This window comes from Orycteropus afer, unplaced genomic scaffold (assembly GCF_000298275.1).
Source record: "Orycteropus afer afer isolate SDZICR_OR568_19922 unplaced genomic scaffold, OryAfe1.0 scaffold00035, whole genome shotgun sequence".
NCBI lineage: Eukaryota > Metazoa > Chordata > Mammalia > Tubulidentata > Orycteropodidae > Orycteropus > Orycteropus afer.
Genome location: NW_006921622.1, coordinates 18444273 through 18461090, shown reverse-complemented (window position 1 = coordinate 18461090; position 16818 = coordinate 18444273). Strand labels below are relative to the sequence as shown.

The 16818-nt window shown below is 38.4% G+C and overlaps 1 protein-coding gene across 1 annotated transcript in view; it reads right to left on the bottom strand.

The window, feature by feature from the left end:
* The window catches only part of LOC103193265 (ankyrin repeat domain-containing protein 26), a gene marked incomplete at its 3' end in the record, with an annotated part of 130106 nt that overhangs the window by 13593 nt on the left and 99695 nt on the right, over positions 1 to 16818 (bottom strand). The window contains 1 exon segment of the mRNA XM_007936421.1: positions 2588 to 2755. Coding sequence (XP_007934612.1) covers positions 2588 to 2755 — 168 coding nt within the window.

Below are 16818 nucleotides of genomic sequence, written 5' to 3'. Positions count from 1 at the left end.
TTGTTCCATATAATTTTCTATGCTGAGCTCGTTTTGTTTATGAATCATGTTATTACTTCCTTCATTTCTATTGTTTTAGCATTTGCTGAATATTTATGCTGGTCTTCTTTTTTATTTTGATGTGAAGGTTTATCATTTTCTTTGAGGTTACCTTGTGATTTATAGTTTTCTTCTCAAGTTTAGAACAGTCTGTTCTATCTTGTAGTTATCTTGACTTCCCTACCATCTAGAAGTTCTGTAACAACAAAGATTCCTCCCCCCCCCCCCTTTTTGGTTTGTAGTTGTCCTCATTTGTCGCTTGGTCTCTCTGGTTCCCTGTTTACAATCTTGTAGGCTTCTTTACACTGGATACTTCCATAGCTGGGTTGGTTTCTGGGTTATATCATCATGTGTGTTAATGGTGAGTTGTTGTTGGCTGTTGTTGCTTCTCTGTCCAAAGGGCTCCCTTTAGCATCTCTTGTAAGGTTGGTCTGGTTTTAATAAATTCCCTTAATTTCTGCTTATCTGGAAATGTCCTAATTTCACCATCGTATTTGAGGGACAATTTTGCTGGGTACATAAATCTTAGTTGGAAATTTTTCTCTTTCAGGGTTTTATATATACCATCCCACTGTCTTCTTGCCTGCATGATTTCTGTTGAGAAATCCGAGCTTAGTCTTATTGGTTGCCCCTTGTAGGTAACTTTTCGTTTTTCCTGTGCTGCTCTCATGATTCTTTGTCTTTGGTTTTGGTAAGTTTGATGGTGATATGTCTTGGTGTTTTTCTTTTGGTGTCTATCCTGTTTGGGGTTCGCTGGACTTCCTGAATGGATATATTCTCATCTTTCATATCAGGGAAGTTCTCTTCCAACAGATCTTGGAAATTTTTCTCAGTGGTTTTATTTTTCTCTTTCTGTTCTAGAATTCCAATGACACGTGGGTTATTCCTTTTGATGGTATCTCACACGAACCTTAGGCTTTTTTCATTTTGTTTTGATCTTTTTTCCGATTGATCCCTTTCCAAAGTATTCAGGTATTTGTCTTCAATCTCATTAATTCTGCCTTCCATTGCATCAATTCTACTTCTTTGCCCTTTCAATGTGTTATCTATTTCTGCCAATTTAGTATAAACCTTCTGGATTTCTATCTGTAGATTTAGAATCATTTCTAATTTTTCATTTATTTTGCCATTTTGTTCTTGTATTTTCTTCCAAAATCTTTCTAGGGTTTTGTCTGTGTTTTCCTTGGTCTGTCTCTCAATCCTTTGAAGATACCTAAATATAATTCTTTTAAATTCCTTATCAGGGAGTTCCAATGCTGCATCTTCCTCAGGGACTGTGTTTTGGGTCTATATTCTGGTCCCTTGTTTCTCCTGCTTTATCTTGCTTCTTTGTGTGGACTGTGATGATCTGTTGTCTCCGAGGCATTGTGACGTTTTTGTGTTTATATTTGTGATTATAAACACAAATATATTATTTTGTTAAATTTTATATATTTATATTGTATATTATATTTGTTTATATTTTGTGATTATATTTGTGTTTATATTGGTGATTATATGTTGGAGTGACTTGCCCACAATTTTCATTTTGTTTTGTTTGTGTGTTATCTATGCTATACTCCTCTATTTACTAGTTGACAGCACTTATACACTCACCACCTGTCTCCTTTCCTATTGTCAGCCTTTCGTATGTCCTTGCCAACCCTGGCAAATAAAGCCTGTTCTTAGCTCCCTGGAATCCAAATGAGAATGCTATCACTTTAAAATCCAAAATGGTAGCCACTTGTAAACATTCAAAATAGCTGCACCCTCAGTCACTTTAAATATCCAAGATGGCCACCACTTGTAAACATTCAAAATGGCTATGCCCTTGGTCACTTTAGATATCCAAAATGGCTGCCACATGTAAACAATCAAAATGGCTGCATCCTCTGGACAGCAGAAAGTCCACAGCTCAGGTTATCTCCCTCCTTGCTGTTTCCCTTCCTAGTCATAGACCACCAGAGCAGTTGTCCCTGCAGCCCTTGGTTACCAGGACTGATCTTTAGGTCAATTCTCAGGTCCCAATGCCACTTGGAAATATTCAGGCTGTTAGTCTCGTCAGAGTAGCTGACAGTCCACAGCTCCACCCGTCTCTGTACTCACTGTTTTCATTCAAGTTTTTCCACTATTTGGTGCCTAATCCACTTCTGTATAGTTTCTTTCAAAGCTCAGGGTTCCAGGATTATCTTCTGGATCTCTGTCAATCGGTTTTTCTTTTCTTTGTTGAGGAGGGTCTGTGTCGCTTGTCTGCCTATTACTCCATCTTATTGGAAGTCAAGAAAGCTAATTCTTTTAAACCCTATTGTCTTACTCTATTATCACCCAGTTCTCTATTGCTTTTCTCAGCAAAAATGTCTACAATTATCCATTGCACTTGGCTTCCATATCTGCCATTTACTGAATATGCTCCGTGTCAAAGTCACTTATCTTCATCTTAATGAACTTTCAGCAGCATGTGAAATAGTTTGGTATCCTTGCCTTGGCCTGGACATTATACTCGCCTATTTCCAGAAAAAGTAATCAAAAACATTCCTTCACAGGGAAATAAAGAATGTAGATCATTTACCTTCCTTCTTCTTGACCTATTTCACTCAAACTGCTGTCATCATTCACTTGTAAAACACCAGTTAGCAAATCAGCTTTCTCCAACATCGGTGTAACCGCAGATTCTTTTGAGGTCCAGTTTTTACTTTCATATGTCTTTACTTCCTTCATAGATAAGGCAGGATCACTACTTTAAAAATACATAAAAAGACAATAGTTCATAATAATTCTACTGACAAACATAAAAGAACAATATTGTAAAATTCTAATTCTTCCTCATCTTGATTCATTCATTCATGCAAAAAACAATCATGAAGTACAAACTATACACAAGGAAATACACCTTCCCTGCACTGAAAGGTGGGTAAATACACAATAATGATACAATGTGATAAGAGCTGATATATGAGAACTTATTATTTTGAGCACAGGGAAGGCACGACAGAAGAGGAAAAACAGAGGAGCTCACCAGGTAAAGCAGTACGAGAAAACCATTCTACCGAGAGATTAGAATTGAGCACAAACATCACACGTGGCATCTACAATGTTTCCAAATACTTGAAAGGAAAAGTGTAAAACACATGAGAGTAAGTAGTAGGACATAAATCAGAGAAGAAATTTGGAAAACTTCTGATTGCTACATTAAGTAAGAGTCTGGAGCTTACAGCCTAAAAGCAATAGATTCAGACAGAGGAGTAAATTACATTTGTCCTATATTTTTGGTTTTGCTTTTTAAATATAATAATGGTTAGCTGAAAGGAAGCTTTAACAATAGGATGAGCCACATTAATATTAAAGAAGAAATCAGGAAAGTATCTTGGAGGAGAAACAGCTAATTTTAAAAATAACTATAAGCCATAATATATGGATTAAATAGTACTATCTGATCTGAAAATAAAATGACTTAGTAACTTTCCTATACTTTTATAGCTTACTATATAAACTTAATATCAAAAGCTGGAGTTATCAACAGAAAATTGTAATTAGTTTTTTATTATCATATTTATTATATATTTATTAATATCCACATAAATTTACAAAGAAACTGAAAATTCCCACCAGAGATTATCATTTTGGGAGTTAAGAATAAGGCCCTATGAACTCTCACTGCCGTCGAGTCGGATCTGACTCATAACAACCCCTCCTTGGGTTTCTGAGGAAGTGTCTCTAAGGAAGTAGATTCCCCAATCTGCCTTCTGAGGAGTGGATGGTGGGTTTGAACTGCCAGCCTTCTGGTTAGCAGTTAAATGCCTTAGGCACTACAGCACCAGAGCTCCCAAGGCCCTATGAATACAAAAAAAAAATAAAAAATCTAAACAATTACTAAAAATAAGAAACTAAACAATTACTGAAAAAAAGAGAAAGAAACGAAGTTATATTGACAATTCTATTAGTTAAAACTAAGCATCTAAAAGAAGAGGGATCTTCTAAAACAAATTATTAAATAATTCCTCTTATAGCAAACTTAAAAAATAAGCCCACAAACCTAAACTAAGAAATACTTTTCATTTTGAACATATTGATGAAAATATTTTTAACCAGAAAATATCTGGTCATCAGAGTAAAAGACGTCATCTCAAACTTAGGAAAACACTGACTCATCTGTAAGCCATGGTAACAAGTAGCCATCAGAACCAGTTTTAAATCTGTTCAATCAATCAACAACCACTGGCCTCACTCACCAACCAATCCATATCAGCCCTTTGCTTCTAAATGACAATCAGGGACAAACTCACTCCAATAAATATGGGGTCCCAATCAATTAACAACAGTCTTATCCAAGTCACCACAAATAATCACACTGTTACTTATAATGTCACCCTACTTAATGCCTCTATCTGCTAATCCTGAAACTCCTCTCTTCCCAAAACCCCACATAAGATCAGCAGCCTGCTCTGTTAAAAAATACTGTTCCTAACCAGTGTAGTATTCTCATACTATCATAAGCAATAAATTCTAATCTTTTTTTTTTTCCTTCAGATTTTGAGGGCTCCTTATCCTTTGGCAAAAACTATGGAAAGTCTTATAATAATAATTTTTCTTCATCGTATTTTATTTTTCATAATAAAATACAAATGAAGTTGACTATTCCTTTGATGCATTTTACCTTATCTTTATCACAAACACCAGTTACAGGACAATCACAGCTAACATCATACTCAATGGCAAAAGACTGAAATCTTTCTTTTCTGCTTTCACCACCCTTTCTGCTTTCACCACTGCTATTTAACATTGTCCCAAAAGTTCTAACCAGAACAATTAGGCAAGAAAACAAATAAAAAGCATCCAAATCAAAAAAGAAGTAAAATTGCAGATTATAGACCCTATGTAGAAAAAAGCCCAAAGATTTCACTAGAAAGCTACAAGCGTTAATAAATAAATTCAGCAAAGATGCAAGTTTGCAACATGCAAAAATTAGTTTTGTTTCTACACTCTGGCAATGAATAGTACAAAAGGAAATTAAGAAAACAATTCCATTTACAATAGCACCTAAAAAAGTAGCTAAGAATAAATTTAACCAAGGAGGTAAAAGTCTTGTTCACTGTCAACCATAAAGCATTGCTGAAAGAAATCAAAGGAAACTCAAATAAATGGAAAGACATCACCCTACCCAAAGCTATCAGTATAGTCCCTATCAAAATTTCAAGAGCCTTTTTTGGCAAAAATGGAAAAGCTGATCTTTACATTTAAAAATGGATTTCAAAAAAAAAAAAATGGATTTCAAGGAGTCCTGAATAGTCAAAAATAATCTTGAAAAAGAAGAAAAAAAGTAGGACTCACACTTTCCGATTTCAAAATATACCATAAACCTCCACCACCACCAGCTGCTGTCCAGTTGACTCCCACTTGTAGCGACCTCATGGATTTCAGAGAACAACTGTGTCCCACAGGATTTTCAACTGGAAACAGATTGCCAGGCCTTCCTTCTAAGGTACCTCCAACCTTGCAACTGGCAGCTAAATGTGTTAACTGTTTCTACCACCCAGAGATTCCACTACAAAGCTACATACAGTGTTCGTAATACTGTGGTACTGCTATAGACACAGAGCAAACAGAATACAGAGTCATGAAATAAACCCATATATGAACGACCAATTAATAATAATTTTTGACAAAGGTGCCAACTTCACTCAATGATAAAAGAATAATCTTTTCAACAAATGGTGCTGGGCCAACTGGATTTCCAAATGCATAGAAGATGAAGTTGGACCCTCCCTCACACCAACAATGAAAATTAACTAAACATGGTCGATGACCTTCATATAATACCTAAAATCACAAAACTCTTAGAAGAAAACACTGGGGTAAATCTTCAGAACCTTTTATCTCACAAATAGACACACAGCTATGACACCAAAGACACAAGCAAAAAGAAAAACAAATTGGACTTCATCAAATAAAACGCTTCTATATCAAAGGAAATTATCAACAAAATGAAAGATAACTTATAGAGTGAAAATAATTGTAAACCATTTATCAGATAAGCATTTAATATAAAGAAGATTAAATAACTCCTACAACTCAACAATACAAAAACAACCCAAGCAAAAAATGTGCAAATCATTTAAATAGATATTTCTCCAAAGAAGATCTACAAATGGCCAATAAGCACATAAAAAGATGCTCAAAGTCATTTGTAATCAAGAAAATGTTTCTGAAAGCCAAAGTGAGATACTACTTCACATCTACTAGGATGGCTACTATCAGAAAAAAAGGAAAATAACAAGTATTAATGAGGATGTAGAGAAACCGGAAGCCAGCATATTGCTAGAGCCACTCAACCAGGGCCAGCCAAGTTGACACACAAACATAACTACCACAGGTGGCTCCTCAGAAAGGTAAACACAGAATTGTTTTACGATTCTGCAATTCCACTCCTGGGAATATACCCAAAAGAAATGAAAGCAGAAGTTCAAACAGACTACTAATGTTCACTGCAGCATTATTTACATTTGCCAAAAGGTGGAAACAATCTAATTGTCCATCAATAGATGAATGAATTAACAAAATATGCTGCCATAAAGTGGATTCCGACTCATAGCAACCCCCTTTGGGTTTCCGAGGCAGTAAATCTTTATGTAACTAGAATGCCCAGTCTTCCTTCCATGGAGTTGCTGGCAGGTTTGAACCACCAGCCTTCTGGTTATATATTATATAATGGAATATTATATATAATGTATATAATGGAATATTATTCAGCCATCAGAAGGAACAAGGACATAATACATGCTATGAAATGAACCTTGAAATTATTATGCTGAGTGAAATACACCATGCACAAAAAGACAAACATCGTGGGACTTATTTAGAATAGGCAAAAGCAGAGATAAAAAGCACATTAACGGTTACCATAGGCTGATGGTAGGAGGTAAAGTGAGAGTTAGTGCTTAATGGCTGTCTTAGTTACCCAGTGCTGCTGTAACAGAAATACCACAAGTGGGTGGTTATAATAAACAGAAGTTTATTTTCTCACAGTTAAGAAGGGGAGAAGTCTGAATTCAAGTGCTGGCTCTAGAAAGGCTTTCTCCCTCTGTCAGCTCTGAAGGAAGGTCCTAATGTTTCCTGAGCTTCTGCTCCTGGGCAATCATTATGTAGTTTGGTATCTCTCTACCTCATCTCTCCTTGCTAAACTTCCATTCAATCTCTATTATATTCCAAAAGACATGGACTCCAGATACACCCTACACTAATCCTGCTTCACTAACATAACAAAGAACCCTTCTCAAATGGGATTATAACCACATGCATAGAAGCAAGGATTTACAACATGTATAATTTAATCCAAGGAGCTCTGGCAGCATAGCGCCTAAGGTATTTGACTGCTAACCAGAAGGCTGGCGGGTCAAAATCCACCAGCCACTCCTCAGAAGGAAGGTTGGGCAACCTATTTCTGTAGAGATACTGCCTCAGCAATTCAAGGAGAGGTTGCTATGAGACGAGTACAACTTGACGGCATATAACAACAACAATAATGAGAACATAGTTTCTGTTTGGGGTGATGCAAAGTTTTGGTGATGGTTACACAACATTGTGAATATAATTAAAATTTCATATCCACAGAGTCAATTACTACTCAGAGCAGCCAGCCCTACTAGACAGACTAGAACTACCCCATAGGGTTTCCTAGACTGTAACCTTTCCAGAAGCAGAGTGCCAACATCGTTCTCCCATGGAGTGACACATGGATTTGAACTGCCAACTTTTCAGTTAACAGTGAAGCACTTAATCACTGTGCCACCAGGGCTCATTGTGAATACAATGCCACTGAATTGTACACTTAAAAATTACTAAAATGGCAAGACTTCTTATAGATATTTTACAATAAAAAATAATGAGTAGCTACAACATTGAGCTTTTCTCTCTAAATAGGAAAATATTAATAGAAAGTAGATTAGGGAAAAAAAAAAAAAAAACCACTGCCACTGCCGTTGAGTTGGATCTGACTCACAGCGACCCCTCCTGGGGTTTCCAAGGTGGTATCACTACAGCAGTAGATTGTCCAACTGTCCTTCCGAGGAGTGGCTGATGGGTTTGAACGCCAGGCTTCTGGTTAGTAGTCAAATGCCCTAGGCACTCTGCCACCAGAGCTTCCATTAGAAAGAACACACACACTCACACACACACACATATAAATATATACAACAAAAAAGCCAGGTCAACCTGTGGCAGGATGGACTGACATCAAACCTTTTTTCTTTAATACATAATTCTATTTATTTCATTTGTGTTGCTGAGAATAAACACAGCAAAGCATACATCAGTTCAACAGTTTTCACATGTACCATTCAGTGGCAATGATTACATTCCTGAAGGTGTGAACCACTCTCATCTTCCATTTCTGAGTTGTCCCCCTGCATAACGTAAATTCACTGTTCCCTAAGGTTTCTAACTTTTTGATGTTGCTGTTGTCAATGTGATCCCATACAGCTAGCTCTTAAAAGAGCATAATCCTATTAAAAAAAAAAAAAAACCTCACTGCCACTGAGTCGACTGATTACCACTTACAACAACCCTCACTGGGTTTCCAAGGCTGTAAATCTTTACAGAAGCAGACTGCCCTATCTTTCTTCTGCAGAGTGGCTGATGGGTTTGAATCACCGACTTTTTGTTAGCAGCCCAATGCCTTAAGAACTGTGCCATCAAGCCGCCTACAATACTTCAAGGCAGGTATTTTTTAGTACTTAAGCTATTGTTTGGTTTTAAGAAGACTTTGTTGTTGTTATGTGCTGTTGAGTTGGACCCAACTCATAGTCACCCCTCCTTGGGTTTCTGAAGTGGTACCACTACAAAGTAGATTGCCCAACCTTCCTTCCAAGGAGTGGCAAGTGGGTTTGAACTGCCAGCCTTCTGGTTAGCAGTCAAGTGCCTTAGGCACTATGCTACCAGAGCTCCTAAGAAGACTTTAGGGGATATTTTTTGGTTTAAGGTTTAAGGATTATCTCAGGGCTATAGTTTCAGGAGTTCATCTACCCTACATGGCTCCAGGAAGTCTGGAGCCTGAAAATTTGAAATTCTGTATTTCCTCCCTGTTTTGATCAGGATTTTTCTGTATCTCTGGTCAAAATGTTCAGCAATGGTAGCCAAGCACCATCCAGTTCTTGTGGTCTCACTACAGATGAAGCAGTTGTTCATGGAGGCAATTAGCTACACATTCCATATTCCTCCTACTCCAGACTCTTCTCCTTCCTCTGTTGTTACTGGTGAAGAGAACAATCACTGAGCCTTGGATGGACATATGCAAGCTTTTAAGACCCCATCCACTACACATCTAACTAGGATGCAGAAAAGAAAAACTACACATGTTATCAGAACAATAAGCAGGGATGTCCAAATGAAACTATGACCATAAACCTCCAAACTAAGAAACTAGATCCCATGAGGTTTTCGGTTGTACACAGGCAAGCCTCAGCTACTTTTTTTTTTTTTTTTGCCATGGTTATATCACACAAGTACTGCCAATTCAGCTTTTTGAATTTTCACAGATGTACAACTTACTGACAGCAATTACAATAATCAGCTGTGCAACCCTACCTTTAATCATTGCAGTATTTCCATCACTGTAGACTCTCCCTTCCATCCCAGCAACCAAATAATAAACTCTGTTCTATAAATATTTGCCTTTTCTTGTCTTTTAATGTAAGTGAGGTCACACAATATTTGTCCTTTTTGATTGGCTTATTTCACAACTTAACGTCTTCGTGCTCCATCCATGTAGTATTATGCATCAAACACTTTATTTCTCCTACTGGCTTAGCAGTATTCATTGCATGTATGTAACTAACAGATTTTGTTTATCGATTCATCTGATGCTAGGCATCTAGGGTGTTTCCATCTTTCAGCTACTGTGAATAGTCCTGCAAGGACACTGGTGTACTAGTCTCTATTTGAGACTCTCCTTTCAAGTTTTTTGGGTATATAACTGAGGAATCGAATTACATGGGGGCATGGGGGTCATTATGAGTTGGAGTCAACTCGACAGCAGTGGGTTTGGTTTTTGTTTTGGTTTATAGCAGTTATATTTTCATTTTTGTGAGGAACCACCACACTATTATCCACAAGGGCTGTACCATTTTGCATTCAGACCAGCAATGGGTTAGGGTTCTAATTTTCCCAGATCATCACCAATATTTGTTATTTTCTGGTTTTTGTTTTTTGTTATGTTTTTTTAAAGTCTTAGCCCCCCTCATGGTTCTGAAATGGTATCTCACTGTGGATTTGATGTACATCTCTCTGATAGCTAACAACCTATGTTTGGTGGCCATCTCAATTTCCTCTTTAGTGAAATGTCACTGGTGAATTCAAGTCTTTGGTCCACTTTTTGACTGGGTTATTGTCTCTCTTGTTGTTGCAGTTGTTAAGATGTGGAAGTTTTACATGCATTTTGGTTAACTGGACACCTGTTGGACATGTTCCTGAAGACATTCTCCTAATCAGTAGCTTATCTTTTCACTTTTTTGGTAAAGTCTTTTGATGAACAAAAGTTTTTAATTTTTATGGTTCCTATTTATTTCTTTTGTCTTTTGTTATAATAGTAGATAGTATATTGTAGAAAGCGAGGTCTGAGCATTGCACCTGCTTTTTCTTCTAAGATTTTATAGTTTTATTTTGCAAATTTAGGTATTGTCATGGATCGAACTGTGTATTCAAAAAACCTATGTCTACTTGGTGGGGCCATGATCCTCAGTGGTTTGTCAGTTATGTAATGATGGAATCATCCCCCTATGGTGTGATTAGCCAACCAGTTGTAAGGAGATTAGGAGGAGGATGCAACACCCTTACTCAGGTCATAGCCCTGATCTGATGTATATGGGGAGTTTCCCTGGGTTGTGGCCTGCATCATCTTTTATCTTACAAGAGATGAAAGGAGAGAAAACCAAGTAGAGAGGAAGGGACCTGACCACCACAATGAGAGAAGAGACAGGAGCAGAATATGTCCTGTGGACAAAAGAGCCTGATACTGAGAACTTCCGAGACCTAGGGGAAAAATGATACCAAGACACATGGAGATCTTCACAGAACACTGGGCCCACAAATACTGAAAGGAGACAAGCATCTTCCTCCATAACCAACAGAGAGAGAAATTACTTCCCGAAGAACCACTACCCTGGATTTAGACTTCTAGCCTTCTAAACTGTGGGAGAATATATTTACATGTTAAAGCTGTCCACCTGTGGTATTTCTTATATCATATCTAGTTAACTAAGTAAAATCCTTAATCCATTTTGAATTTATTTTTGTGTATGGTGTGAGGAATGGATGATGCCTTTTTTTTTTTGGCATGTGTAAATTTCATTTTCCCAGCACCATTTATTGAAGAGACTTTTCTCTTCCCTTGGACTTAGCTCCCTTGTCAAAAAACAGGTGACCACTGATGTGGGTTTATTCTGGACTGTTAATTTTATTCCATTGGTCTCTGTGTCTACGGTTATACCAGTAACAGGCTATTGTGATTACTGTATACTAGGTTTTGAAATATGGAAGCTTGAGTCCTTCTACTTTGTTCTTTTCTTTTCAACATTGCTTCAGTTATTTGAGGCCTCTTGCCATTCCATATAAAGTTGAAAACTGGTTTTTCTATTTCTGTAAAGGCTGTTGGAATTCTGATCAGAACTACAACAAATCTCTTTATCATTTTGGTTAGTACAAACATCTTAATAACATTAAGTCTTTCAATCCATGAACATGGAACTTCTTTCCATTTATTTAAATCTTCTTTAATCTCTTTCATCAATGTTTTATAGTTTTCATTGTATAAGTCTTATATCCTGTATTTATTCCTAGGTGTTTTGCTCTCTTAAATGCTATTGTAAATGAAATTGTTTCCTTAATTTCCTTTTCAGATTTCTCATTGCTGGTGTATAGAAACCCAACTGATTTCTGTTAACCTGAACTTTGCTAAATTCCTCTATTTGTTCTAGAACGTTTCTTTCTTCTTCTTCGTCTTCTTTTAATTGTGATTTGGGTGAAAATTTACAGAGCAAATTCACTTACCATACAGAAGTTCACATACACTTTGTCTCATGACACTGACCACAATTTACCCCAATGCAACAGCTCCCTTCCCACTTCCTCCCGATAGTAACCTCTTCCCTGTGTCCATCCCTCCATGCATTCATGCCCCCTGAGACATCTTCCTGTGCATAACTGCCCTTCTTTCTCCCATGATTGTTCTCTCCAAGGAGTATATCTACCTCAGGTAAATGTTCAACTCATATGCCTGTCTTTTGTTTGGCTGGAAGCCACAGGTGTGGGTTCAATTCCAGACCTGAAGGGCAGCTCGGGGCCATATTCTTAGTGGTTCTACCAGGCTCTATCAGAGCAGCAAACCTGGTCCCCCCCTTTTTTTCCTCCAAATGATTTTGAGTTTTGTTCCACATTGTTCTTCCTCTCTCTCTAGGATTTCCTACATAGATTCCCCTCAGAGGTAGTTGACAATGGTAGCTGGCCACCCTCTGGTTTCACAGTTGTACAGGCTGCCGATTGCATGATGTACCAAATGCTAAGACTAATTGTTTTCACGAATTTTTGGTTTTCTTCAGTCTTCTTTGCTCTGGACAAGGAGAGACCCATTGTTGCATCTAGATGGCTGCTTGCAAGCTTTTAAGATCCCAGTCACTACTCGCCAAAGTAGGAGGTGGAAAAATGTTTTGTGTAGTATGTAATCCCAATTGAGCTTGATGTCCCCTGCGACTATGGTCCCGAGCCCACAGGTTCAACTCCTTGGTCCCTCTGGGTAGCTGGCTGTGACCAAGAAGTGACTGCAACCTTGTCTCCTGTCAGCTCTACTATACACCTGGGAATTCTAGAACGCTTCTTGTAGATTCTTTGAAATTTTCAATATATAGGAAACGTTTTGTTTGTTTAAGAATTAATCCAGTGTTTAAAAAAATACACATAAGTTAAGCTCCACTCATTCATTCAATAAATATTCATGTATAAAAATTGCTATACCTTTTTCTAGGCACTGAAGATATGGCAATAAACAGACAAATATTCTATCCCAGAAGATGAGGTAACCCAAAATAACAATAACAAAAAAAACAAAACCCACTTCCACTGAGACATTTCCAACTCACAGCAACAAAGCACAGAGCAGAACTGCCCCATGGTGGTTCCAAGACTATAAATCTTTACAGGAGCTTACTGTCACATCTTTCTCCCACAGAGGTGCTGGCAGTTTGGAAACATCAACCATTTGGATTAGCAGCTGTGAAATTAACCACTGAACATCCACACAGATAAAAATACAAAAGATAAATAAGCAAAGTATACAGCATGCCAGAGAAAACTCACGCAGGGAACAGAAATTTGTACAAGTTATAAAGGGAGGCATGGTTAAAATATTAGGACAGCTAGGGAAGGCCTTAGCAAGAAAGTAACTTTTAAGAATTGCATGTATAGGGGAAACAAGCCTAAGGATATCTGGGGAAAAGCATTCCAGGTAAAAGGAAGAACAAGGACAGAGGTCCTGAGACAGGAAAATGCCTGAAGTGCTTAAGGAATAGTGAGTTCAGTGTGAATGCAGCAGAGTGAAAGGGATAGAAAAACAGTTCAAGTCAAAGAGATAACCGGCTAGATCATGTAAGGCTTCCTAGGTCTTAGGAAGGACTTTGGCATCTACTCTGAGTTACATGGGAGAAAATAAGATTTTGCACAGAGAAATGACATAACCTATGTCTATTGTAATAGGGCCACTTTGTGGGGAATTCATGTAAAAAGGGTGTGGTAATTAAGGATGTGTGTCAACCTGGCTGGGCTGTGGATTCAAGTGCCTGGCCACCTGGATGTAGTTATTCCCCATGATGAGACTGTAATCACCTCCATGGTAGAATCTATGAGTGGTTTAGTTGTTACCTTTGGGATATGGCCTGCTTCCAGTATATAAGGAGCAGCTTTGAGAAAAGTCTCCACCTTTTGACAAATTTGGATCCTGCATTTAGCCAAGTTCTCCTCTCCAGTTCCTGGATTTGAACTAGTAGCCTACTGTATGACCTGCTGATCTTGGGATTATGTCATTTTACTTGCCAACCTTGGGTTCATCGGCCTCATCAGCCAGCTGAGTTAAGAGATACCTCAAGGTCCAGTTGACCTGAAGCAAGAGGCAGGTCTGAAGACCAAGGTCGAGGGGATTTCACCCAGCACCTAGTGCTAACATTCTGAATTTGGACTTCGAGCCTCCCTAAACTCTAAGAGAATAAATTCTTGTTTGTTAAAGCCATCCAATGTGGTATTTCTGTTATAGAAACACTAGAGAACCAAAACAAAGGGTTAAACAAACAAAGAGACAATTATGAACTTATTGGACTTATCTAGACAAGAGATGATGGTGACTTGATCCAGGATGTGACTGGCTCGTGGATATATTTTGAAGGTACATGAGCCAAGATTTGCTGAAAAATCTTAAATGTGGGTGTAAGAAAAAGACAAAAGTCAAAGATAACACCAAGGATTTGAAGGAGCAACTGGAGGGGTGGAGTTGTTAATAATTTAAGTAGGAAAGACTATCTCATGGCAGGTATGAGACAGACTATTAGTAGCTTATTTCAAAAGGTCATTAAAAAGACAGGAAAGGAAGACCCAAACGGATGTCAGAAGAAACTCTGAAATTCCCGTTGAATGGAGAGTAGCTAATGCAAAAGGAAGAGATGACAACATAAAACAGCTCAACAAAGCCTATATGACTATGAGAGCAGAAGAACTAGATGGTACTCAGCTACCATTGTCAACCACTTGGAGGGAACTAGATGGTACCCAGCTACCACTGTCAACCACTTGGAGGGGGATCTATGTAGGAGATCCTGGATAGAGTGGGAGAACAATGTGGAACAAAACTCAAAATCATTTGGAAAACAAAGGGGGGGACCAGTTTGCGGGTCTGATAGAACCTGAGGGAACCACTGAGACTATGGCGCCTAGCTGCACCTCAGGTCTGGAATTGAACCCTTACCTGTGGCTTCCAGCCAAACCAAACACAGGCATATGAGGTGAACATTTATACTAGGTAAATAAACTCCTTGGAGAGAACAAACATGGGTGAATAGAAAGGCTGTATATGCACAGGGACATAGCTCAGGGTGCAGGAGTGTGTGGAGGTAAGAACACAGGGAAGAGGTAACTACAGGAAAGAAGTGGGAGGGGGACTGTTGCATTGTGGTAAATTGGAGTCAATGTCATTAGACAAAAGTGTAGGGAAAGTGAATTATCTCTGTAAACTTTCACCCAAATCACACACACACACACACAAAAAGATAATAAATGTTAACTATGTGGGAGAAAAAGAAAAGAGCTGAACAGAAGATTTCAAAGAGCAAATCGGGAAGACAAAGCCAACTATTATAATAAAATGTGCACAAAGACCTGGAGTTAGAAAACCAAAAGGTGACTTCCGGTAAGAAGGCAGAATAGGGAGAAAGACGGCACAGACCCTCTTCAACAAAAAAAGGGGGAAGCAAATAACACAGACACAGAAGATAATCTTGGACCCCTGAGCCTTGAAGGGAAGGATACAGAAGTGGACTAAACCCCAACTAGTAGAAGAATATGCATGAAAATACAAAAAAAAGAGGTAAACGAAGCTACAGTCTGGCAGCAATCCTGAGCAAGACTGATGGCACAGCACAGACACCTTGCAAAGTGCCGAGTGGTGGCAGGACCTAAAAATTAACCTAAAAATCAGCCCTGCTAGCCAGGGACTGCATGGAGCACTGCTCTGGTGGGTGGGGAATAAAAGGTGAAGCACCAGCAAAGAGAAAGGTGACTTTTGCCTGTCCAGAGGATGCCACCATTTTGAATGTTTACAAGGGGATTGACCATTTTGGATATTTAAAGGACAGCATTCTCCCAGATTCCAGGGTCTTAAGAACAGGTTTTACTTGCCAGTAACCCCAAGGAAACTCCAGACCTGAACAAATGAAAAGGTGCAACATTCCTCTTGTTACTCTTATACCCCACACCCGCTTGGTGAACAGAGGTGCGGCAATGCCCCACTCCCACCCACCTTCTGGGCCCGCAGGAACTCCATCCCAGTCTGTGTGCTCAGATGGAGCCTGTGTGCCCTGCCACACCCTCCCCCGATTATTTTCTTTTTCTTCTTCTTTTCTTCTCTTTTTTCTGGTTTTCAGTTTGCTTGTTTTTGTCTGTTTTAAAACTACTATTATTATTAATACTTTTGTCCTTTTTACTATTATTCTTTATTCTACCCCTCCCAGGTCCTATTTTTCAGCTCTTTTTCTTTTCCCTGTTCCTGGCTGCCAACTTTTTTTTTTTCCCTTTTCCTTTTTTCCTCATGGTTAACCCTGTTCCATGTTTTTCTTCTTGCATTTGTCCCATTTTTTTCTTCATTATTCTCCTTCTCTACCTTTTTTCTCTTATTGCCTTATCTCCATGTGTTGAAGATTTTCTTATTTTTTCCTTCTTCTTTTTCCCTTTTTTCCTTTCTTGTGTGATTACATGGTGCATTATTTGTCCATGTGTTTTTACTTTTTTTGATGGTTATTCAATTGTAATTTTTGTTCTAACTGAGCGAGAGACAGCAACAGTCCCCATAAGACACAACTACACCACACCTCCCACAACTTCGCCAACTGAGCAAGAGCCACCACCTCCTTCTCTACCAATGGGCCAATGATAAAAAAAACACCAAGAAGGGCCTGCTTTTCACAAACAGTTAACAGAGATCTAAATACAACAAGGCCATGATGTCTCGGAGACAACAGACTATCACACTCCACACAAAGAAGCAAGAAAAAGTAA